The 27057-nt window shown below is 26.6% G+C and overlaps 2 protein-coding genes and 1 long non-coding RNA gene across 3 annotated transcripts in view; 1 reads left to right on the top strand and 2 right to left on the bottom strand.

Annotated features, from left to right (window-relative positions):
• The window catches only part of LOC122512260 (DENN domain-containing protein Crag), a 31798-nt gene extending 17652 nt beyond the window's left edge, over positions 1–14146 (top strand). Inside the window, exons 9-19 of the mRNA XM_043628000.1 lie at positions 2270–2440; positions 2538–2666; positions 2746–2995; positions 3169–3316; positions 3597–3800; positions 3965–4189; positions 4322–4569; positions 4700–4958; positions 9053–9451; positions 11969–12138; positions 13890–14146. Of these exons, the coding sequence (XP_043483935.1) occupies positions 2270–2440; positions 2538–2666; positions 2746–2995; positions 3169–3316; positions 3597–3800; positions 3965–4189; positions 4322–4569; positions 4700–4958; positions 9053–9451; positions 11969–12138; positions 13890–14026 (2340 nt within the window). The 3' untranslated portion in view covers positions 14027–14146. The remainder of the gene's footprint in view (positions 1–2269; positions 2441–2537; positions 2667–2745; positions 2996–3168; positions 3317–3596; positions 3801–3964; positions 4190–4321; positions 4570–4699; positions 4959–9052; positions 9452–11968; positions 12139–13889) is intronic.
• Positions 14147–15118: 972 nt separating this feature from the next.
• On the bottom strand, positions 15119–20539 carry LOC122512261 (speckle targeted PIP5K1A-regulated poly(A) polymerase-like). The gene is made up of 3 exons (XM_043628001.1): positions 19980–20539; positions 18182–18436; positions 15119–18119 (listed from the first exon to the last, which is right to left on the bottom strand). The coding sequence occupies exons 1-2, from the start codon at positions 20507–20509 to the stop codon at positions 18187–18189; spliced, it is 780 nt and encodes a 259-aa protein (XP_043483936.1). The 5' UTR covers positions 20510–20539; the 3' UTR covers positions 15119–18119; positions 18182–18186.
• Positions 20540–20550: 11 nt separating this feature from the next.
• LOC122512259 lies at positions 20551–25991 on the bottom strand. Its single transcript, XR_006302608.1, has 4 exons — positions 24919–25991; positions 23561–23625; positions 21619–22487; positions 20551–20607 (listed from the first exon to the last, which is right to left on the bottom strand). It is a non-coding gene; the product is annotated as an uncharacterized LOC122512259 (long non-coding RNA).
• Between the last annotated feature and the right edge of the window lie 1066 nt (positions 25992–27057).

The following is a 27057-nucleotide window of genomic DNA, read 5'->3' as shown; positions in this document are numbered from 1 at the left end:
TTGTTTTTCCCTGATTTCGAGACAAAATGTTCACTTTTTCCCTGATCCTGAAGAACATTAATAACTTCTTTTTTAAATAAATATTTAATCATTATTATTTTTCTATAGGAATTAAGATTCTCAAATTCAATAACTTATGAGAATATTACAATAAAACATGAGGAAATCAAAGACTCAAAGTGATCGATTTCCTCATGTTTTATTATAAATTTAAGATGACAAAGTAATAAAATCATTATTTTATTTCATAAGAATATTGTAACTATAAATTCCAATTTTCAAAGATTTAAATTTTAACCCTTTTCAAAATTCAATTATTTCTAAAAAAAATTAAGCTTTAATGCTATTACTATTCAATTATTATTATCTAAAAGTTTAACTAAAATTAATTTTTTAATCAATTTTTATTAGAAAATTTCCCGAGAATTCAATTATTTAAATATAAAAATAAATAATTTATTTAGTAATTGCATATTTTTTAAAATTGAATTTTTATGAAGAATTTTATCAAAAGTTTTAATAATAATTGAATTCTTTCGGCGAATTTAAAAAAAAATTGTGAGAATAAATGCAATTTTCTATCATTTTATTAAAAATTTTATAAAAATAATTGAAATTCTGCGATAAGTTTTGTTATTTTTATGAAAATAATTGAATTCTTGCAACAAATTTTATTAAAAATCTTTTTAAAGAATTGAATTTCTGTGAAGAATTTAATATTTGTAAAAATAATTGAATTCCAGAGAAAAATATTATTATCTATGAAAATAATTGAATTCCAGAGAAAAATATTATTATTTATGAAAATAATTAATTTCTTGTGAAGAATTTTATTCAAATTTTTTTAAATAATTGAATTTTTCAGAATTTTTAAAAACTTTTTAAAAATAATTAAATTCCATCTAGAAATTTCATTAAAAAAATTTAAAATAATGGAAATCTGACAAAGAATTTAAAAAAAAATTTTTTTAATAATTAAATTCCTGTGAAAATGTTTATTTTTGAAAAAAAATTAAATTCTTGGGAAGAATTTTATTAAAATTTCTTAAATAAATTGAATTGCTTAGAAGAATTTTATTTTTTACGATAATAATTGAATTGTTTCGAAGAGTTTTACAAAAAATTTTGACAATAATTGTATTTCTAGAAAAAATGATGTTTTTTACGAAAATAATTGTATTCTATGACCGATTTTATTATAATTTTTCAAATTTATAAAGCATTTTATCAAAATTTTTAAAAATAATTAAATTCTCAAGAAAGAAAATAATTGATTTCTAGCGAAGAATTTTATTCAAATTCTTTAAAATAATTGAATTCCCATAAAAAATGTATTATTTGTGAAGATAATTTAATTCTTTAAGGAGAAATGTATTGAAAACAATTGAATTGTATAGGAAAATTTTATTAAAATTGCAATTTAATTAACTAAATCTTGCAAAGAATTTTGTCAACATTTTTTTAATTAATAGAATTATTAAAAGAATTTTATTTAAATTTTTTGAAATAATTGAATTTTTTAGACTATTTTTTTCAATTTTCATTATATATTTGAATTCTTTCGAGAAACTTCATTAAAAAATTTTAAATAATTGAATTGATGCAAAGAGTTTGATAAGTAAGTGAATATCTGTTAAATTTTTATTAAAATTTTGTTTAAATAATAGAATTCTTTTGGAAAATTTTATTAAAGTAGTAGATATCAAAAATAATTGAAATGAGGAAAATTTTTTAAAAATAATTGAAATTTTGCCAAGAATTTTATTAAATTTTTTGAAAATAATTGAATTTTTGAGAAGAATTTTATTATTTATAAAGATAATTGAAATTTTGTCGAGAATTAAAAAAATTTTTTGAACATAATTGAATTTATGCGAAGTTATTTAAAAGTTATTTAAAAAGAAATTATTGTCAAAAATAGAAAAAATTGAAGGGTTTTTATTAAAATTTTTTGCAATTTCATAGTTTATATGGCAAACAAAAAAGACAACAAAATTCAGAATTTTCCTATAAATTCTAAAAATTAAATTTTTTCCAGTACTTTTAGTAAAAATCCCTGACTTTTTCCTGAATTCCTTGACTTCCTTGACTTGTGGCAACCCTGTTACACATATAAATGTCCTGGAAAAATAAGAAATCTGTCCTGGAATGTCCTGGAATTTTAAGTCATATTTTCAGTAGACACCCTGTTAATAGAGAAATTAATAATAAAAAAATGTAGGTTTTTTAATTCCTACTAATAAAGTGGTATTGGAAATAATTTTTTTAGGCGGCTCTACCAGATCGATGGAGCAAATGCTTACTTGGCACCTGTTATAGTTTGTGGTTTTTACACTTACCAGCTATGTTGCTAACTTCAAGTCAACCTGCAGCTGTTTTGCATCAGGGATACGAATTACTTGTTAAAATGCAAAAACTGCGCTTGGATCCAATGGAAGAGGTAATATTATGCTTATTGTATATCTTTAAACTATAAAGTTACAATTTGTTTTAGTCTTTAATTCTTTATATTTTCATTCTGTTATTTTGAATTGCAGGTTTGCTATCGAGTGATGATGCAATTATGCGGTTTATACGGCCAACCAGTGTTAGCAGTAAAATTATTATTTCATATGAAGCGAAGTGGAGTTCAACCAAATGCATTAACATACGGATTTTATAACAAGGTATGGCTTTAATTATTTTAATTTGAATATTCTGCATTACAAAAGTATAAATATTATAACATAAAAAAATGTTTTTCAGGCTGTGTTAGAAGCTACTTGGCCTTCTGATATGACGAATTCGAGTCAGTTAATGTGGAATAAATTACGCAATGTGATAGTCGGCGCTGCATTATTTAAGAAAGCGGGAATCAGAAGTGCCAGGAAAAGGCTATGTTCTAGTAGCGATATTATTTCGTCCGATGATAAATCTCTAAGTATGGCACATGCTATTTCAAGGTCCAGTCTTGACAGTACTCACTCGCAAGACACTGAAGGAATACATGGTATTTGTAAGTACTTTTAATAAACTTATCCTCAGATATAAAATCATATATAAAAATATTTAAACTCTTACTTTCATTTTCAATTGAAAGCTATTGCCAATAATTAATATTTACGAATATTTAAGTATTTTCGCTCAATTATTATTAATGTCAATTGATGTTTTTCTTTTTAATAACAGCACTGAAGGGTAGTTCAGTACCAGACCTTTCCGGTTTCAGTCTAAACGAAATGAAAACGAAGCTCCCTCGTCAAAGTAGTATTGTAAAAGATTCAATGATAAGTGCTATGCAAAGCGAGATGTTCGATCATAGTTCTAATAATTGCAGGTAAGTTTATACAGAAATAGTCTGTAAAATTATTAATTTATTTCACTTGTTTACAACACATATCAATGTGATTACAAGGGAGTTGCGCAGTATAAAATAAGAAAAAGAAGACGCTTCAAAAAAAAAGAAACAGTCAAGCATTATTATAGGGCATACGAGAATCTAAGACTTTAATAAAACTATTGACAAATTTTTTAATTACGAGTAGACTTTTCGATGACCAAATATTCAACCTTTTCTCCAGTGAAGAAAGGTTATTACACATTATTATTTTTTGCAGAATTAAACGTAATGTAGAATCACCTTTGAAAAGTCCTATTCGAACACCCGTCACGGAAAACGATCCATTGGGGGCATTAATAAACGACGATACTCCGATTGTATCACCTTGTGATGAAAATGACTCCAACTGTTCTTCAAGCACATTGACGGTTTTAAATAGTACAATCGAAGACCGACCAGGTGGTCCCGTTTTATTCAGAAGGTAAAGTTTCCCATTTTCAAACAAATATATTACTTATTCTGTATGATTACGAAAAATGACTTTATTAAAATTTAATCTGTCGAGAGTAAGATTCAAAATTGGAACACCGACGATAAGGCTGGATTTTTTCCTACCAGTAACTTTGCGATGTAATATTCTTTTAGTCATATCCTGCCACGAAGTGCTACTTTCCATCAGGCTGCAGAAGATGACTTAACAATTGGTGGTCATTTACAGAGAAGTGAAACGATGCCTCATTCTGTTACTTTGCAAGGGGATCAAGAGAGAGAAAAGGAGAGGGCAGAACTCGGAAATCTTTGGATTCAAAATAAAGACAGTGTAACATCTAGTCTGTCCAGTATAGGTTCAAGTTTGAAACTCAGTTTTGGGTAAGTTTTTTAAATGTTTTTAATTCCTTTCACCGAAAAATCAACTTACACTGGAATTCACGAAATCCTAAAAACGGAGTTTATCTCCTACATACTTATATTAGTTGTCAGTGTAATTTGTTTGTATTACAGTTCCTCAAGTTTAACTGGAAAGAAATCGAATGAAATAATTCAAGGTGGCTTGAATAGTCTAAAATCAGCCGCCACAACTGTGGTGAAAAAGTTTGATGAAATAAAAGAAGCTATTTCGGCTAATAGCACTCCAGTGAAGCTAAAAGAGCGTGACCAAAGAATGGGTTTCGAAGTGTCACATGAATCTCTAGACTCACTTACAGATGGTTCTCAGCAAGATCGAAATGAATTATTTACAAGAATGTCTGGTGAGTAAAATTGTAATAATTGTATGAATACTTCAATGAATTAATTATTAATTAATTCATGAATTAAAATTCATTCAATGAATTAAGATTCATTGAAGTTAACGTATTTTCATCCTTTGTTTTTACACAGGTGACGCAAGTGTTGAATTGAACTCTCTTTACGAGTTGGCAGAATGTTTATATCCAAAACTGCCAAAAGACACTGAAGATCGTTTTGCAGTTGAACTTATTCTTTCCAGTGCAAGTAGATGTCATAATTGCTCGTCCATTCTTTACGATGAAGAAATCATGGCTGGCTGGCAACCAGAAGATTCGAATTTGAATACTATTTGTCAATTTTGCGATAAAGCAACTGTACCGCTGCTCACAGTGACTGTACTGGATTACAGGTAATGTTTCCAGGTATTTAATATTAATTAAGGAAGAATTTACAGAACCGTTTTCGATTTTTTTTAACCTTTTAACGCCCCTGGGACATATATGTCCCACCGAGTGTCCCACTTACAAAAAGCTCAATATCTATGAACAAAATTAATATTTTTCACTCAAATTTGATGCGTTTTCTTCAGAAAATAAAGGGCTTTAAAAATATCTAGATCTAGTATCTAAAATTTGCTATTGTTTAAAAAAAATTATGAACTTGTTAAAAATTACAAATTTTCAAAACATGGCACAAACCTTAACAGGAATAATTATTAAAAACAATTTGTCTGAATCTGTTAATACAAACTAATAATTTTACTCCAAGACAACAATATTTAACTGTTTTAAAAGATTAATTTACGTAATTATACAAGAAACCTTTAAAAATGGATGACTAGTGGGACACAAATGGTTTATGTAGAAATCGAATAAGTCACACAATTTATATACTGATAAATAGATATATTAATCACTCAAAAAAATTACAAAATTAGATACAAATATATCAAGAAATTGATAAGGTGACATAATCAGTAAGACAAGATGTGAAGAGAATCGGTAACAAGGGATAAGGATCAAAAGTTAGAAGGGAACTGCATAAAAAATAATTAGCAATAATGGGAAGGAGGAGAATAAAAGAGGTGTGATAGATATGAGGAATCAGGGTTACAAAAAAGAAAATATAGTAAAATAAAAACGTTATGTAATAAAACAAAAACTTATCGTCTGGAGACTGAAGGATCATAGTAACTCGGGACGTGTCGGATTTCGGATGCTAAGGACTGTCAATTATTTGACGCTATTTTCCTCTTCTAAATTCCCACACGCGCTGTCCTTTCGTCCTCGCCAATGATTATAAAAGATCGCCACTCTAAATTATATGAGGCGCAAATAGTAAAAAAAAGGGTTATAAAAAACAATTAGAGCTAGAGTAAAATAAATAATTGGCTTAATGGAAAAATAGAAAAAATTATATGCTGCAAGCAAAAATAGATTATAGAAAATTAATAGAATAAAAGCAAGATAAGTTTTCGGTGGATGAAAAAATGAATTTTCAATAAGTTCTGTTTAAACTTGTTTCTACCCTAGTAGCACGTAATATTACAGCAATATTGACAGGGTTGCCACAGGTCAGGGAAAAGTCAGGGATTTTTACTAAAAGTACTGGAAAAAATTGAATTTTTAAAATTCATGAGAAAACTCTGAATTTTTTTCCTTTTTGCCTCGTAAATTATGAAATTACCTCGAATTTTAATACAAAACCTTCAATTTTTTCAATTTCTGACAATAATTTCTTTTTAAATAACTTAATTTTTCAAAAACCATCATAAAATTATGACTTACAAATTATTTTATAAATAATTTCTACAATTTTCATAAATACTAGATTGATAGAAGAATTTCAGTTAAATTTAATAAAATTCTTGTCAAAATTCCACAGGAATTAAATTATTTAAAATACAAAATTTCATAAAATTTTTCGAAAAATATCAATTATATAAAAAGATTTTTATAAAATATTTTCATGAATTAAATTATTTTTATAAATAATAAAATTCTTCACCGAAATTCAATTACTTTTATAAACTTGAATAAAATTCGTTGTAAGAATTCAATTATTTATATAAACTTGAATAAAATTCGTTGGAAGAATTAAATTATTTTTAAAATAATAAAATTCTTCGCAGAAATTCAATTATGTTCAAAAATTAACAAAGAAATATTGTCAAAATTTCGTAGGAATTCAATTATTCAATTTTTAATAAATCATTTTAAAATAATTCCATTATTTTCATAAGTAATAAAATTTTCACAGGAATTCAATTAGTTAAAATACAAAAATTTATAAAATTTTTCGAAAATTATCAATTATTTAAAAATATTTTTATAAAATTCGTCGCAAGAATTTAATTATTTAAAAAAAATTTAACATAGGGTAAGTGCGGGTATAGTCGGACAGTACTAGTAGTCGGACACTTTCATGTTTTTTGGCAAATAAATAATAATGCATTGTGATATTTACTTAAAAAAATATACTGGACGAATGTGTAAAGTCTATATTTTATGAAATTAGTGTTATTTTACAAAATAATTAAACAATAAATATTTTATTTAATATTTTAAAAATCGTGGTGTCCGACTATAGATACAACCATTTTCGAGTAGCGCAATGAGTAGCACAAAGTTTTGCTGATAATTAATCATAAATTTTAAAACTTATACGATTTAAATATTATATTAATAACTTCTAGTATGGTTTAATTCCATTTTCCAGCCGATAGCAATTAAAAAATGATCTGTTTTACTTTATAAATCCAAAATATCTGACAGATGTCCGACTATAGAAACAAGGAAAAAAAGTGTCCGACTACTAAAGCATTCGTAATTTTTCATTAAAATGTTTATATTTTATTAAATACTCAAGTATTTGTAACAAATTTACATGATTTTTAATCCTGAAGAACTCATTTAATTGATAATGTGCTTATAAACACAGTAGATATTTGCTATTTCAAGAAAAAAAGCATAATATAAGATCGTATCCTTAAGTGTCCGACTACTAGTGCATTTACCCTAGTTCTTTTTAAGAATTTAATTATTTTTATAAATAATAAAATTCTTCACCGAAATTCAATTATTTTTATAAACTTGAATAAAATTCGTTGTAAGAATTCAATTATTTATATAAATAATAAAATTTTTCTCCGACATTCAATTATTTTATGAAAATTTTAATTATTTATTTAATTATTATTTTTATGAATTATTTTTTATACAATATTTTAATCAAATTCCTCGATAAATGTAATTATTCTTAAAAATTTTATTAAAATTTATCAAACGAATTCAATTATTCAAAATTTTATTGATAAAATTCTTTATGAGAATTCAATTTTAACAAACATTTAATTATTGAATAAATTATTTATTTTTTAATTTAAATAATTGAATTTTTTTAGAATTTTCTAATAAAAGTTGATTTAAAAATGATTAAACGAATCATCGATTTATTATTATTTATAAAAATAATTGAATTATTGCAACGAATTTTATTACATTTTTTTTTAAAAATTGAATTTTTTTGTGAAATTGTACTTCTTGTAAAAATAATTGAATTCTTGCGAAGGATTTTTTTAGGATTTTTGTAAATAATTAACTTATTTTAAAAAATTTTATGTCAATTTAAATTATTACAAAACATGAAGAAGACGATCACTCCGGAGTGATCGTCTTCTTCATGTTTTATATAATAATATTCTTATAAGTTGTTGAATTTCAAAATGGTTTAAATTTGAATATTTTGAAGAATTTTAATTCCTACAGAAAAATAATAATGATTAAATATTTATTTAAGAAAGAAGTTATGGATGTTTTCGAATAATTTTACAATGATAGAAATTCGTAAATAAATGTAATAGAATATTTTTTTTGAGTATCTAATAATTTTTAGAGTGAATCAGAATATTCTTTAGGGTCAGGGAAAAAGTGAAATTTTTTTCTGGAAATCAGGGAAAAGTCAGGGAAAAATAAAATTAAATATTTGTGGCAACCCTGATTGAGAACACTCCTTTAACATTACAATGAAAAGACATTTCAAAAAATAATAATGAGATTGAAATTTCTACCTCTGGACTGTCGGCGACACTCAAAGACTAGACGTGGCGAAGCGAAACAATCAGTCTACTGGATTGTGATAAGTGAAGACAAATCGCGTGCTGTTGACACTTTTATTAATCGTACCGCTGTAAACCCCCCACCCTTCGGTAGTCTCCACGCCTCGACAATATTTTCGATGTAGAGAACTTTCTACGAAATTCTACGAATTTCGCCTAAAAAGCCCAAAGCCTTCTATTGTTTTACTCTTTTATCCGAATTTGAATGGAATTTTTCCATATTTTATGAAGATTTTTGTCTCTTTCATTTTTCTGAGTTTTCCCTGATCACTGAACACCTTGATAACTAAGTGACTCGTCAAGGTGTCCAATGAATTGTTTCACAATTATCATGAATGGTTTTAATGTTTTTATAATTATCAAGTGGTACTTGTTTCCAATTGTAGATGTGAAGAAGCGGAGAAAAATAATGATCCACTATCAGATGCTTTAGTCGAATTAATGCAGAAGCCACGAGAATTGACGACTCCAATAACAGTGCCGTACCTCAATCCCCTTGTTTTGAGGAAAGAATTAGAGAATGTTTTAGATCAAGAAGGAGATTCGTGTTTAACGAAGAATAAATTCATTCTCGAACATCCAATTGTTTATTGGAATCTTATTTGGTATTTCGAAAGAATTAACCTTTCCAGTCACTTGCCGGAAATATGGCTGAATAGCGAGGAGGAAAATGAATTGCAGCCATCTTCTGCATTAATCGGTGTCCGAACAATGTGGGATAATGAATGTCTTCATCTATGTCGATTGCCGATGTATCTGCAGTGGAAGTCGAGTACAGACAGAACGTAAGTAAAACAAATACGCATAATACACTTTAAATGAAAATAAAATTTTTCATAAAAAAAAATAATTACAGGCAGATAAAATTTTGACCAATCATAGAACCAAGAACAGGACAAAGGCTTCACAGTCTGTCCCCTATTTTCCTAAAAGTCCCCTTTTTTCAATTTTGTCCCCTAAACGTACCCTATTTTGAAAATTTCCCCTATTTTTTCTTTTATCTCTTAATGATGAATTCACACTTAGCAAAGTGCTGTTGAAACTTTCAATTGGAAACTTTTGATTTGAAAGTTTCAAATCTTCAAATTTATGATCGATGAAATTTTTCATGAAATTTATAAAATTTGTAAGATTAGTATTTTGGTGAAGTCAAGTCTCAATTATGTTTAGAAGTTGGTTGTTTTTTTAATATTATTTCATTATTATAAAAGTTTTAACGCAATTATCTTGATGAATAACAAATTTTTTGAATTATTTTTAAGAATTTTAGTATATAGAATTCTTTGTAAAATTCAATTATTTTCATAAATTACAATATTCATCCCAAGAATTCAATTATTTTCCAAATTAATAAAATTCTTCGAAGAAATTCAATTATTTTTAAAAATTTTCACGAATATCTCGTCAAGAATTCAATTGTCTTTACAAATAGCAAAATTTTTCGCCAAAAATTCAATTATTTTCAAAAATTTATAAAAATCTTTGCAAAAGTTCAATTACTTTCAAAAGATTTTTGCAATTCAATAATTTTCAATATTTACTATTTTCATAAAATTTATCAACATATTTAATTATAGAAAAAACTTTTTGATACAATTCTACGAAGAGATTCAATTATTTTCATAAATAATAAAATTTCATTTACGAATTCAATTATTTTCATCGCAGAATTTCAAATATTTTTAATATACAATTTTAAATAAATTTCTTGAAAAATGCAATTATTATTAAAAACTAGAACTAAAAGGGCGCGCGTTACGCGCCCACTTCTAGTCATTTGCTACAAAATAAAACCTTTATATAAACTTAATTAATTAAAACATATGTTTATATTTTAAAAATTATTTTTTCTGTTAATAAGATAGTTTAAAAGTTTTTTAATTATTCGAAGGATCCTTAGAATTCGAATTTTAATAAAATTATTTTCATCGCAAGAATTCAATTCTTTTAAAAAGTAATAAAATACTTTGCAGAAATTAAATTATTTTCAAAATTTTTAAAAAATTCTCGTCAAGAATTAAATTATTTTAAAAAAATTTAATAAAATTCTTCAAATTGTTTCCAATTATTTTCAAAAATTGTTAGAAAATTCTTTAATACCTATAATAAATTTCATTAAAATTTTAATTAAATTACTTAAAAGAAATTAAATCTTTTCAAAAGCTGTTAATACAATTCTTCGTAAAAATTAAATTTTAAGAAACATTCAATATTATTTATTTTTGTATTGAAATAATTGATTTCTTGTAGAATTAAATTATTATTTTTTGTACTTTTAACTAACAATTCTGTAGAATTAATTTTTTTTGAAAAAGTTTAATTGAATAATAATTGATGTTATTGATTTAAAGTAGAATTTTAGTTAAAAATTCTAGAAAATGTTAAATGAATTGAAATGATACAAATAATTATGAAGAAAATAATTGAATCTACCTATAAGAAGAATTTTATTACTTTTGAAGATAGTTGAATTGTTTTTTAGAATTTTATGGAAATTTATGAAAATAATTTGTTTAATTTGAAAAGAGTTCAATTTAAAAAGGTTTAAATTTGAAATTTTTGAACATCTTAATTCCAATGAAAAAAAAATGATTAAATATTTATTTTAAATAAAACTATTGATGCTTTCGAATAATTTTTTTTTTTGAAGAAATTTGTAAATTTTAATAGAACATTTTTTTGAGTATCTAATAATTTTAAGAGTGAATCAAATTGGAAATCAGGGAAATCAGGGAAGAATAAAGTTAAATTTTTGTAGCAACCCTGTATAAATAAAAAATTATATTTTTATCTTTATTTAACCAATTTTTATGGTCCCCTAAAAGTCCCCTATTTTTTAATTCTCAGTCCCCTATTTCCCCTAAAATACTTTTTAGGGGTACTGTGAAGCCTGAGGACATTACTTTTCCTCAGGTTTTTAAAGTGTTGAATCCGAATCTGACTTCGAAATCACTCCAGTACGTTAAGTTTTTGAGACATTATCACCTAAAGTGTAAAAGAATCGTTTTTAGGGTTTCGTGGCCTTAAAAACCCTTATAGAAAGACTCGGGCATCCACTTCTAATGGCCCCCATGGGGGCCGTTACGTTACTGCACTTTTAGGTTGGAATTTCTCAAAAACCTAACGTATTGATGCAATTAATTGAGGTCAGATTCGAATTTATCTAGTTAAAAACCATCAGAAAAGTACAGTCAAGTTCTTGATTCTATGATTCGTAAAAATTTTGTAATTTGTTAGAATGTGTATTTTTCATTTATAGGAAGTTTTATAATATTTATTTTTTCATTTGTACTTTGAAATAGGTCAATGCAGACAATTATTGCCAATGTTCGACATAACGATTTAGTAGAGCCTATAAGAAGGCTTGCACTAGAGAGAAGTAAAATATCTGAAGATCAAACATCTTTTTCTATTTATAGGGATATACTTTTCTTAGCCTTTACTGTTCTTGGTAGAGGTAATATTGATCAGGGTAAGAACAAATTTTATATCTTTTTACTTAAGTTTATAAAGTAAGCGCGGTGAAAATTACCATATTCCCAATTAGCCTGTAAATAACTCAAGCAAATGAGCAATTTGCAACCTTTCGAAATAACAAAATTTTTTGATATTTGCTGTTTACAATAATTCCAGGTACTTAAGTTTACAGTAAGCTTACGACAAGCTTACATGCAGTACAGTTAAAAGGACATTTTGCTATTTGCAGAAAGCTTTTTGTTAATCCCGTTTTTTAATTATTTTCTTTTATATAAAAAGGCCTAATTTGGTTTATTTTCATTTGAAATTTTGTATATTTTTTTAACTAATTTCGAACTCTCTTACCTTTTCTTTTTCAGGTTATGATGATGTTTGTGCATGATAACAAAATGCATAAAAAGATTTCTCACACATTGTTAAAATTAATTAAAATTTTTTTACTACTTTTACAATATAGAGGCCAATATAAAATAAAGAAACCATCTCATACTATCTAATTTTAAATAAAATAAAATTTATATAAACATAACCTTTAGAAATGTCAAAATTCTATCATAATAAATTATCAGAAAGAAATTGATTTGAAAAACCTATGTAGGTTTTTCAAATCAATTTCTTTCTAAGATCTTTTTATATATTTTGTTGCCATGTACAAACATTATTATAATCTTGATAAGAAACTGTAAAGCAGTTCGAATTTAGTTGGTAAATATACAAAACATGAAACCAAAGAAACCGCACTTAGATCTTTTTCATCATAAAATACTTAGTCTTTTGAATCATAATATATAATAAAATATATATTAATATATGGGTCGATTTTCACTTATAAAGATGAATATTTTCAAGTTTCAGGCACACCTTTTATTTATGATTCATTTTATTCGAAATTTTTTTCAGAACACTTATCTTTTTGCGTGATTCATTTTATTTTGTTGTTGTTCAAGTTACAAGCCAAAAACGAAAATATCATATTTTTTAGAAAATGGGTCAAAATTCGTGAAATTTTCCCGAAAAATAAATAATATTTTTTTTAAAACCAAATGTTGAAAAAACATTTCTATTTGACCTTAGGAATGTGTCTACCAAAGAACAGAAAAATTTTTTTTTTTATAAAAGTTATTGCAAAATGAATTTTTTTGCAACTTTTTAAACAAAAATTTATTTCTCCTAAATGAATGAACCGATTTAAATGAACCAAGCGGGAATATAAAGGGGATAACATATACTTTCGTTTAGAATTAGAAAATTTCTAAAATGTTTATTTTTTAATAATTATTTAATACATTTTTTATAAACAATTTATTTTTGTAATGTTCTGCACCTTTTAAAAATTTTTTAAAATATCTCAAAATACAATAGTTGTTGATCATTTTTATGGTTATATAATTGAATGCAAATGTTAATTCGACAGTGTATAAGTTATAATAACACTTTTTAATAATGACCAATTCCACGTGAAACAATAAAGTAAAAATTTTAATTTTTTGGGAAGGGTTTAGAACTCTGGCTTAGAACAATTTATTGTTCTACGTAAAAGTACTAAAATCCTAAAACATTAAATTTTTTGTAAAAATTAGAAAATAAGATTTATTTTTGAAAAAAGAACTGAATACAATCGATTTTAAAAAGTTGAATTGAATTGTATCAGAAACTTTACACTGAAAAGAAACACTAGAACACACACTGGATACTGAAAGAAAAGTTTTGAATGACAAATCCAAAGTAAATTTAACTTTTTTACAGGAGCATTTGATCGTGAATATAGTCTCTCTTTAGAAAGGTTATCAGAAAATGATGAGAAGCTATTGAGACATGTAGATGCTGCACCTTCCTTAATGACTCTCTTCTGTAGGCATTACTTCAAACAATTAAATGTATAAAAGTTATAAAGTCTATTTTTAAAAGTCTGATAAAACAAATGTACCAAAAAAAGAAGTTTGTTTTTCAAAAGAAATACTTTCTCAATATTTTAAAAAATATTAAAATTTTAAAAAAATGTACTTTAAAAAATTTTTTTTATTCATCTCATTTATTTTAGTTAAAGTTACAAAAAAAAATTCAACGAAACAATTTTACAGCAACAATTTGTGAATTATATTTTTAATATAATTATTTTACCAAACAATCGATATAATATATAAATGTTTTACTACTACTATTTATTTTTATTCTTTTAGAAACATGTCGTAGGTAAGTAACGCCACTAAAATGAGTTTTTTATAAATTGTTTTTAATAACCTTGCGCTTCTATTATAACAATTTTTGAATCTTTTTTAAACTTCTATATTATTTTTAAAAATTATTTTCAAGAGTATTTATGCTAGATTAAAAGTTTAAATTAAACTAGGCATAGATTGGACTTAAGTAGTTTACATGTTCTCTATTTTTACACATTGCAAATATTTGAGATATTTTCTAGGCCGCTTTTATTTTATCATTTTCCTCACTTGTACATAGTATAGTAATTATAATTGTTGTGAAAATGAAATGATGAATTTAAAGAATAGTATTTGTTTAGATATAAAATTTTTAAATTATGAAATGAGTAGTTGAATGAAACAAAATTAATGGAACAACTGAGACAAAATATATAGGTAACTTGAATGAATCAGATTTATCCATATAGGAATTTAAAATTCTGGTATAAATGGACACTGATTTTAATGATTTTGTTCTAATGATCTGTTCGGCTTAATATGTAAATAAAAAATCTATAAGTTAAATATTTGCGGATTGAATAAAACCGCATAAATAAAAAAGACTAGCAAAAGCATTAAAATTAGATTTAATTGAGTTGTATGATTGAAATAACTTTGTGAAAGTTAAGTACCTATTAGGGCTTTAATTTTGTGAATAAGATTCATTGGATAATGACCACATGATTGAAAATTAAATAAGATTGTATAAATGAAATTTTTTTTAAATAGATGTATTTGTATATACGAATATGCCCTGGTCTTAATAATAGTGTGAATGAATGAATTTGAATTTATAATTTGTAGAATGTTTCATTGATAGAAGTCATGTAACTCACTACTCACTGCACAAGAACAAAACAATTTTTCGTCATTTTATTAATTATCAATTTTCATTCATTTTAAATTTAATTTATAATATGCACTTCAGAGATAAACTTCTAAACTAGACAATTATAATTTATAAAAACTAGATCAAAATTTTTTGGACAAAAATAGTCTTAGAAATTCGGATTCGTATCTAGATATAATAAAATAATTTTTTTATTCTTTAAATAATGAAGATTTATTAGATAGTTTCCGGTGAATAAAAATTATTTTCCATATTTATCAAACTATAGATTAATTAAATTTTTAATTTTAACTATAATCTAGTAACTATCGGAATTGCAATTCTAGAGGAAATGAGTGAACATTTTTCGCTTTTACAATTAATATTAATTGCGGTGGTGTTACTTGTCTAAAAAAAATGTTTTTAAAAGTAATAATATTATTTTTAAAATGTAACAATTTACATAAATTAAAATTTCAGTTTTTGTACTACTTCAGACAATACACGACAAAAAAATATGTATATGTTTTTTTTGCGAAACATAATTTTGTATGCTGCCTAACTCTTTTAGTTTAGAAAAAATTTTTCCTTACAAATATAAGATTATTATTGTTTTTTGTAATGAATATTCCCAGGTGTTTTCTAATAAAATGTAACATATTTTATTAACAACGTTAAAACTATATTAGATGCTTTCTGCTCAACGAAGATGCAAGGAAAATAATTATTATATATATAAAATGCGACGACTTTGCATAAACATAATAAATATTCTCTCATAGATATGTTTAATTATAAAGAGTATTAGTAAATTACTATATTCCTTCAAAAAATTGGTCTAAAAATACAATGAGAAAACATTTTTTGATATAAATAAACGATTACTTATCTTTTATCAAATAATTATTTATTTTCATGAAATTATTTTTATTTAAGGCAATCAAATATCATTTGCTTTCAGTACGGAAATTATTGGTTTACATGAAATTTTTTATTTAAATACAGATTATTTGTGATTCAAATAAACATTTAGTTGATAACAATCAAGTAATCTTTACAACGAAATATCACTTTTGCGAATCGACATTTTTACGAATTGCCACTTTTGCGAAATATTTTTACGAATCGTTCTTGTTTCGAAATGTCGTTTTTTAGAATTGTCACATTTTTGTGAATCGACATTTTTGCGAAAATTGCTATAGGCTATAGTAAACTTGTATGCATATATAGATTTACTATAGCAATTTTCGCAAAAATGACAATTCGTAAAAATGATATTTCGAAAAAATGACATTTCGTAAAAATGTCCATTCACAAAAGTGACATTTTGTAAAAATGACAATTCGAAAAAATGACATTTCGGAACAATGACGATTCGTAATGATGTGAATTTCTTTTAAATAATCATTAACAAATTGCTTTCCTTCTCTAGATAAATAAGGAAGTAGGTTTTTCATTTCGGTTTCTCGCTTCTTTAATAGTTTTAAGGTATTCCTTAACAGTCTCGTTCGTTTCCATCATTTTTTTTCTGTAAAGGCCAAAATTTATATCGCACTGACTGTATGAATGCCCACGTACAAGGTAAATGTGCTGAATTTCGATTTGTAATTTTTGAGCCAGCAGCGACAGAAAGAGCATTACTGTGTAGTTTTCATTTTGACCTCCACATGTGTAGAAAAAAAGAACAATTTTATTGTATCAATTCAACTTCTATTCTTCTAAAATTGTATGAAGAACCAAGTTGCAGACAGTATTTCCGACCTTTTTTTTACATATCCTTCCATAAAAGGAAACATTTGTAACTTCTGTCACTTCTATGGGAGCGTTCATAAACTACGTAGCATGCTAAGGGGGAGGGTTCTTCGAAAGTCTACATTAGTCTACGTGGGGGGAGGTTGACTCTAACTAAGCAGTTAATACATAGAAACTAAAATTAATTTTGCGTCTTTTGAAATTTCGCACTAATACTAATTGACTGTAAAGGCGCACTCACAGCTTTGGTGGAGCAACTAGAGTAAGGGAGAGAAAACATATAATTTGAATTGTGTGACTCTCTCATCAGGTTCATGACCACTTGTAGATAGGCAGGCAGCAACCAAAGGTGTGAGTGCGCCATAATAAAAGATTTGCGTGATTTTTTAGTTTCACTGTTTACCGAAAATTTCTGAAAAATTTACAATTTTTAACGGTGTTGTACAATTGCAGACAGTGATCGCGTTTTAAAAATGGCTGCTTAGAAAAGAATAAAATATTTTATTCAGAATATTTGACTGTTACTAATTGACTTACTTGTAATGCGGGATATAGTTAAATATGCAGTAAAAATGCAGATTGGAAAAAACTATGTTACACACGGGGGAGGGTCAGCAATATTCTACGTTAGTATACGCAGGGGGAGGGGGTCAAAAAGTGACAAAAATAGGTCTACGTAGTTTATAAACGCTCCATATGCAACCAAATTAATCTCAAATAACATTGAGAAGAGACAGCAGGCAATGGTCGGTATTGGCTAAAATCAAACTCTAAACAAAGGTAATCTGCAGATGATTTTAAAATTTCCTCTTTTAGTTTATTATACTCATCGACACTCTTTTAAGCGATTTCGATTTTTAGTTTTGGAAAAAAGATATCAGATTCGTAATCAGCGACCCCAAATACCCCTTTAAGCATTTTAGTTTTTTAAATTAGTGTTGTAATGTATGCCACAAAGAGTTAAAATATGACATCTTTTTGAAAATTTCTCCACCATATTGAAACCGTTATATTGTATTTTTAAAATCTGACTCCAATTTCAAATTTGGCGACCTCAAAAACAAAGGGGTTGCACAAGCATTTTGATCCCTTGAACATTTAATTCTTTTGCGCTGAATTTCGGGTCTGCGAGTGATCCGTGGAATGGCCCATACATATTATATTGTTGTAAGTGACAAATTTGATATGCTGAAACTAAAAAATTTTAATTTTAATTATAATACAGAATTTACAACATTAATTATGGGTTTACGTACCTCATCTAATCAAGATCGTTGTTTTTGTATGACGTCTCGAATAAGTTTTGTAGCAAATTTGAATGATCTTCATTAATACAAGCAATTTCGCAAATAGATGCTGCTCTATCAGCGTGCTCTTTAAAAGATGTAACGAAATTACTGGAAACTCTCTTGCAACAATTTTCATTGAGAACAATGGGATCCTGAATGCATAATGGTTTCGTAGCATCAAAGAGAAAGGCGATTCTAGTGTTTTGAATGTACTCCTTATAACTGCAAATTATTAAATAGGATTATTGAATTTATCACTTGACGGTATTTCTAAGTTTCTTATTTTGACTCACCGTGGAGTGTTCGAGCGCTTCTACAACTTTTTTTTCATCGACATGAGCGTGAAAACGATGCGCGCGCAACTATTTTGCATGGTTTTAACAGTGCATCTTGTTAGTGTCGATGAAAAAAAAGTTGTTGTAGAAGCAGCCTTAAAATTCGTCGGTTGAGTGCAGAAAGGTGCCAATTCAGACTAGTCGTGAAAAACGTGCCGTTCCAAAAAACTTTTGAGAAACTTGCCATTTCAATTACTGAGTTTTGGAAAACATGCCAACTTAGAATTGACGTTCATTTTTTCCATATTTTAAGTTGACACTTGGCAGTACAGAAAAATTTGAAACAATGGTTATAAAGTTGTACAAAAATTATTTTTGTAGTTGAGGCATTCCATTTCAAAACGACCCCCTTCGTAAACAGTTGCCAATGTAAGACAATTTTTAAATGAATATTTCTTTCATTCTGTAGAACCAAATTACTTTTTATATTAGTGATTTCGATAGTAGAATTTCTGAACTTTCTGATAATAAAAAAATATATTTTTTTAATAATTTAATTTAAATAGAAAATTGAGTTTAAAAGTTAAACTTTGAAATATCTCAAAACACGTTACCTCCGATTTTAATAAAATTCATATCAAACGAAAGCTTGAATATTCTTCTTTTTATTTATCAAACGATAATAATGGACATTTCAATGAATTTTGAGAAAATAATTAAATTTTACAAAAATTTCAAAGGTTATATTGAGAAAACCATTTATTAAGTATAGGGCGGCATTTGTTTTTCCCAATTTATGCATAATAACCTTCTAAATGTCTGTAAAATTTAATTATTTTCTCAAAATCCACTGAAATGTCCATTATTATCGTTTGATAAATAAAAAGAAGAATATTTAAGCTTTCGTTTGATATGAATTTTATTAAAATCGGAGGTAACGTGTTTTGAGATTTTTCAAAGTATAACTTTTAAACTCAATTTTCTATTTAAATTAAATTATTGAAAAAATATATTTTTTTCTTATCAGAAAGTTCAGAAATTCTACTTTCGAAATCACTAATATAAAAAGTAATTTAGTTCTACAGAATGGAAGAAATATTCATTTAAAAATTGTCTTACATTGGCAATTGTTTATGAAGGGGGTCGTTTTAAAATGGAATGCCTCAGTTGCATTTTGCATAATTGTTATTTTTATTGTTTGAAAAAGGAATATTTTTACTAATTTCTTTAAAAAATAATTTGTTGATTATTTATTATTTGATTAACAACTTCTTTCTTGCACCTAAAATAAGAAAATGAACGTCAATTCTGAGTTGTCATGTTTTCCAAATCTCAGCTCAAATGTTTTTTGAAACGGCACATTTTTCACAACTAGTCTGAATTGGCACCTTTCTGAACCCAACCGAAGAATTATTGTAAATGAGTTATCTTTCCTTTTATTAGATCTTGTATTCAAAATGAAAATTTTAATTTAAAAAACATGTAAATACCTGTTCATGCTTTCTGGCAGTTCGTTTATATTTTGGAATGCTTCCCTCGAGTGTGCACAACCATCAAGTGGGCAAATAACGAATTGTTCAAAATCAAATTCAGCATAAAATTTAAAAAATCCCCAAAGCAATTCAGGAATCAAAATTTTATTGTCGGCTGAAGGATGTTGAATGGTTTCGTCAATGTTTATTTGCCAACCATTAACAAATTCAGGGTGACGACAATTCATCTTTAATGTCGTTATGGGAGGTATCAAATATACATTAGGCTGTTGTAGATAAAATAAGAATAACATTTCCAAGGCATAGTTTGATATGTATAAATCTGTTGATTCTTCAATAACAGAAAATTGTGTAGACAATTCGTTAAGTTTTGCCCAATATTTTATGATTGTCATAGAAGGCTTGAAGCGTGGGTCAATTGATGCACAATGATTTTTTAAGTAGGGGAATGTAGTCAAGGTTGGTCTACTGTCTAGGTAGGCCATCGCGATTTTTTGGACAAGTTCACTAGCGCCACCTACGCGCATGCTTGTCGAAGCTTGTCTTAGTAAAACCTAACTTTTTGTTCAATTACATTTTCGGAGGATCGAAAATTGTGTTTTCTGTGACGTCGGTACAAAAAAAGCTGAAAAAAAGTTTTGTGCATAATGTGAAAAACCATTAATAATAGATAAAAAACAAATTGAATCGTTAAGGCAAGTATGCAGAAAATTTGTGGGACTCATGGTTGAAAGAAAAACAAAGTAAAAAATCGAATCCCGAAACGTATTTCTTTATGGTTACAACAATTCGGTAATGTTACTTACTGTCAAGGTCGGCCACTATGTGTTTAAAATGCGCAAAGATGAGGACGAGCTACTTCATTTGCAAAAACTGCAATTCTGTATAACTCATAATATAATTAATCATCTTATTAATATTTTTATTTAATTTTATTAATAGTTTTGTGAAAAATTTTTTTTTATTTATATTTATTTTTTTATATTGTTTATTTTTATTATTTTGTTATTTCATTAAGTTACAAACTGTAAACAATAAAGAATCAATTTTCCGTAACTCCAAACATGTTATTTTATTTTTTAACGATTAATGCCCTTTGAATTTTAAACATGGCCGACCTTGACTGTAATGGCCAACCTCGACTACAAATTTTTTTTTTTTTACTTCTTTATAACTTTTTCATTTTAAAACCAATCAATTTACTTTGTACAGAAAAGATGTTCCTATTAAACAGGACTTTCCAACCATATACTTCAATTGTCCAAATTCATTTTTAAAAAAAAGTTATAAACAAAAGTCAAAAAGGTGGCCGACCTAGACTATGTTCCCCTAACTCTTGATTTTCCAAAAAATTGAGATAAACATAAATTCAATATTTTTAAATATTTATTTTAAGATTAAATTTTATTAAAAACAGAACGGCTTGAATACAAAAATATTGTCATAGAACTAAATATTACAAATTTATTTTAAATTTAACTCATATATAGTGATTGAGTGAAGTTACCTATTTTTTTAATTTCACAAAACAAAATATGAATTTATCAAGTTTTGAAAATTTGCGCTACTCATATATTTATAAAATAATTCTAAATAATAATAATCATTTATAAATTACCGACTTTTATGCACCTACCTATATTCACGAACAGTTTCAAGGGATCTGTCTTCAAGCCTAATCCTGTAGCTCTTGAACTAAATTGTTCCATCAAACTCTCTGTAAATCTACCAAATAACTCATCCAGGTGTAATGTAATGTTTTCATAACTATTAACTTCATCAGTACTTGGCGTAACTGATTTTAGAAATAATTCCAAGTTATCGCTGAAAGTATTATTTTTGTCCAAAATAATTTTTATATCATCAAATTTAATATCTTTTATTTTCAGAGCTGCAATTTTCATTAAATGTTCTTTCTCTAATAAATGGTCTGCAAATGCAGAATAAGTGAACGCAATCTGGCAAATTTCGCAATATAATTTTTTAATTTCAGCATTTATTAAATGTACTTCTCCAATGCAGTGTTTCTTAAATTATATTCGAAGGATGTGCACGGACAAATATTACAAGTTAATTTGTCCATTGTATTTGAATGCACCGGCATATGTCCTCTTAGTGCATAAGCATCAGAGAAATACTCACCACAATCTCGACAATATATTTCTTTCAGTCTAACGTTCTTTTTATGTCTGTTTCCTAATACATGATTTCTAAAATTTTCATAATCAATAATAGATAATTCACAAATTACACAATGGAACCTCAGAACTCCAATCATCTTTAAATGTTTCCAATCGTTAAAATGCTCAAATTCACTGCCTTTCAAAAATGACAACTGGCAAAATTCACACACTTTACTCATTCTGAGAGTTTTATTTAAGGTAGGTAACCTGCCTTCTTATTTATGATTTTTGAGACAGGTGAATTTTGTTTTTTTTAATTTTAAAAAGTTTAAAATACATACACTGTGATTAACTTTTTTAACGTCCTGATTAAGACATAGCCCTGAAAAAAATAATTAACATGAACATAAGAAATATAGGGACAAGCTCACAGAGGGACAATATCGCAAAAACCTGGCCAAATGTAAAAAAAAGTTTATGCATGAAATTCCTCTCTATTATGAAAATAATTTTATGGAAGATTTAAATCATTTTCTTAATATAGTTAAAAATATAGTCAATATTACGTTTTGCTTGGGAAATAAAATTCTTTTTTTTATAATTGTTCTCTATTTTGACCATATCGACGCCTCCTGACGAGGATAATGTTATTTCAGGTCAGTTCAGTACAAATTTATCTCAAAAAAAGTGCAAGATGAAGTTAACTCATAAATTAATGATTTTTTTGTGTAGTATGTGAATATAAAATGAAAATGTAAAAAGTTGTAAGGGTTTACGCAAAACTTGCAAAATCCAAAACAGTTCCCTGAGTTACAACTCACCTAGTACCAAGGAGAGTTCATTTTAATGAAACCGAAAACTAAATTAAAAATGAGCAACAAGCTCATTAATAACAAAAAAAAACCTATAAGTAGAAATTATTTTTGACTTTTGTGTATGAAAGAGCAACTTGAAAAATATTTTTTTACTTTCGAAAATATGAAAGTGATTTAAACGAAAATTTAAAAAAATATACTTTAGCAAAAGTCTAAACAGCCTCTATTCGATCGAGCACAATTTTGCGTAAACCTAGGTGAGTTGAAACGCAGTTTGTTACAACTCGCCTCGGTGCGAAAAACTGTGTATCAGTTTGAATAATTATTTTTCATCTTAAATTTCGAGACTGACACAAAAAAGCAAAACCATTTCATGAAACTAGGATATTCAATAGTTATTAAGGTACATATTAGAATAACAAAAATATAATATGTGTCCGAATAATAAAGTATCAAAATTTCAGCCGAAAACTTACTTTTAGCAATTTTTTTGCACACATATTAAATACATCTCAAAAACTTTTCTCAGGTGGTCAACTAAATTTGCATCAAATAGTGAATCAAAAATGTAATAAATTCACGCTTTTCAGAATTTTTAAAACGTCATAGAATTCGAGAAATCGGCTTTGTTACAACTCACCTCGGTCTCCCGCCTACGGCTGTTTTCGGCACTCGCCCCGAGTTAACTCCGGGTTAATACACCCTCTGTTAAAAATGACAGTAAATATATAAAATAAAACGTTATTAAAATATATTTTAAGAAATTAATATCATAAAATGTAATGTTTGGAAGTTATATAAAAGTAGCAGTAGAGGCATTTCACGTCAGAAATATCACGATTTGCAAAGGGTATGCCGATTGTCGCAAAACTTCGTGGGATTATAGTTCTATATAAAAGACTTCTTTCCCCCAAATTTTTTCAAAAAAATTCAAAATTGTTGAAGATACGCCATTTTGAATTTTAATATTAATTTTATAAAATTTTGAATATCTCGGAATATTGTTTATGGATTTTTATGAAATTTACACATTTTTCAGGTAAAAGTATGTACTTTAAAATGCAAATAAAGTTAATAAAAAAAATTAATTTTTAAATAAAAAAATTTAAAAAAATTTGTTTAAACAATTTTTTATTTATTTACTCCTCTCTGAGAAAAATATTATTAACATATTTGGATTCCTTATGAATTTACCTTTAATTTCATAAAAAAAAATTGATGAAGACTCAACTGGTTCCGGAGATATTGAATTTTTTGTAAAAAAAAGCGTCGCCGCGCCATAGCACCATACTGCACAAGTCGCGTAGTACGTTACCGCAGTCGTGCATAGATCAATTTTTTTTTATGAAATTAAAGGTGAATTCATAAGGAATCTAAATATGTTAATAACATTTTTCTCACAGAGGAGTAAATAAACAAAAAAATTTTTTTAATTTTTTTATTTAAAAATTAATTTTTTTTTATTAAATTTATCTGCATTTTAAAGTACATACTTTTACCTGAAAAATGTGTAAATTTCATAAAAATCCATAAACAATATTCCGAGATATTCAAAATTTTATAAAATTAATATTAAAATTCAAAATGGCGTATCTTCAACAATTTTTAATTTTTCTTTGAAAAAATTTGGGGGAAAGAAGTCTTATATAGAACTATAATCCCACGAAGTTTTGCGAAAATCGGTATATACCCTTTGCAAATCGTGATATTTCTGACGTGAAATGCCTCAGTAATGTAGTTAATTTGTTTATATTTATCGCAACATTTTACATATTTTTAGGTTATCTTCATACAAAGTAAAATGTTGTGGAAAATATAAACAAATTAAGTGTTGCTTCTACTTTAAAATAAATTCCAAATATTGCATTTTCTAATGTTAATAACTTGAAATACATTTTAATAGTGTATTATTATAATATACTTATGGTCGTTTTTAATAGCATGTGTCGGTTACTGTGCACTATTACATTTCAATATTAACAGAATAAATTATCTTACTGCTTCTGTGACTTCAACTCTCTTCCTTCTCCTCTCAGCTTGTATCGTTTGATCTGCTATAACTTGGTTTTATTATATTATGTTAATATATTCTCAACTATATTAAAAATACTTCGATTATAAAAATAGAATTAGAACAGATAAGAGGTCACTCCGGAAACTTTTTCACAAACATAATGCTTCGGTCTCCATATTTATTTAACTTAACACAAGCATTTTACTTTTATAAATAGGGGAAGTACCTCTAGTGTATGAACAATAGAAACTCTATATTGGGTGTTTTCGACGTTGACACTCTGAGCGCTCTGAAAGTACGAAACGTGGTTGGTTGGGCTAGGGGAATTCTGAATGTTGATTGGCTGAACTTCAAAATTCATAGTTTTATGCTCTGGTTTCCACACTCTGTATCGCTTAGGGTTGTGAGTGATGAAACGTTTCATTGAAACAATGAAACTTTCATTTGAAAGTTTCAATGTTTCATAAGCGAAAGTTTCATTAATTTCATGAAACATTGAAGAACCAATAATTAAGCTTTATTTGCACATGCGCAGTTGTCAGTTTAGGTTAGATAATCTCTAGAAATTTTAGGTTAGTTCGAAACAATTTAATGAAAATTTTTTGTTTACATCCGAAAACACGAGAGTAGTTATGTTAATATTAACTAAAAATTACCTGAAATATTACCTCTAACGAGTGACTTAAAATTAAATTATTAATATATTTTTTAATTATTTATTTTATTTATAAAAATTAAAGAAAGATATTAAAGTAAGTAATAATACTTCATGTTTTTGACAACAAAATATGCGTTAATTATTATACTTTCTTGCATTGAATTTGAAATTTCCCGCTTAAAACTTGAAACTTTGAAATGTTTCATGAAGCAATGAAACTTTCATGAAACATTTCATTTTCCAAAGTTTCATGAAACTTCACAACCCTATAATCGCTCGGTATCAAAGGTCCGAGCGATACAGAGTGTGGAAACCAGAGCATAAAACTATGAATTTTGAAGTTCAGCCAATCAACATTCAGAATTCCCCTAGCCCAACCAACCACGTTTCGTACTTTCAGAGCGCTCAGAGTGTCAACGTCGAAAACACCCATTGTGATGTGTACTTGCTTACGTCACAGGTGTTAAGCAGAGTCCAATAGGATCTAAAAATTTCGCAAACATGTTGCGTTGAATTTAAGATTGGTTCAGGGTTGCCAGATTGGGTTACAAAGTGCGATTTGGGCTATCTTTTGTCATAGTTTCGCGGTGTAAATTTTATTTTCGCTACAGGTAGCGAATTGGGCTATATTTCTTTTATGAAATTGCGCTTTTTTTACTGTTAGAACATTTTTTTTAAGCACATGAAAATCGAATACAAAAACATTAATATAATGAGAACTTTCAATTGGCGCCTTTTAGTGGACACAAAGAATACTAATTATTATAATTATATAACACTATAAAATTTATAGTGCCTATGAGGTTCAGAATGAAAACGAGACTCACGATACAAATGAGACGGAGAACACAGAGACTGATTTACCGGAAGAAGAATACAGAAATTTAATTGCGATCTATTTAAAAATCACTTTGACCAGTGTAGATCTGTTGCTACGTTTTTTTAAATGTCCTGAACCTTATTTATTTAAAAATCTTAAATATTAAAGTTATTAAATTGAAAATTATTTTAAATAATATATTAAAGTTATTTCATGTATAATGACAAAAATATAATTATTTAAATAACAAAATAAAAAGTTTTAGTATTAATTAAGCATATATGAATTTTTTAAATATATATAAATATATAAAATTTTATTATATGTATAATATATATTTTTGTATAAGTTTTTATATATATATATAATTATATTTAAAAAGTCCCGCGGTTTTTGGGCTACGTCAGTGCCTTCTATCCGCGGTTTGTCGTGCTAAAAATCTGGCAACCAATCATTGGTTGCCATAGCAACCTACGCAATTCTTGGGATCCTGAAGGTGCTACCCACAGTGTCAAATAATGTATTTTTTCGTTTAAAATCATTCTACAGACACATTTTTGACAAAAAATTTTTCTTATTTTCTATCGTAATTAAATTTTTTATCGATCTCTCGAACCCGAGTTTAAAATTTTTGTTTCTAAACAT

The sequence above is a fragment of the Leptopilina heterotoma genome, unplaced genomic scaffold (assembly GCF_015476425.1).
Source record: "Leptopilina heterotoma isolate Lh14 unplaced genomic scaffold, ASM1547642v1 Lhet_97, whole genome shotgun sequence".
Classification (NCBI taxonomy): Eukaryota; Metazoa; Arthropoda; class Insecta; order Hymenoptera; family Figitidae; genus Leptopilina; species Leptopilina heterotoma.
Note: the sequence above shows the minus strand (reverse complement) of the source record. Positions and strands in the feature narration are given on the sequence as shown.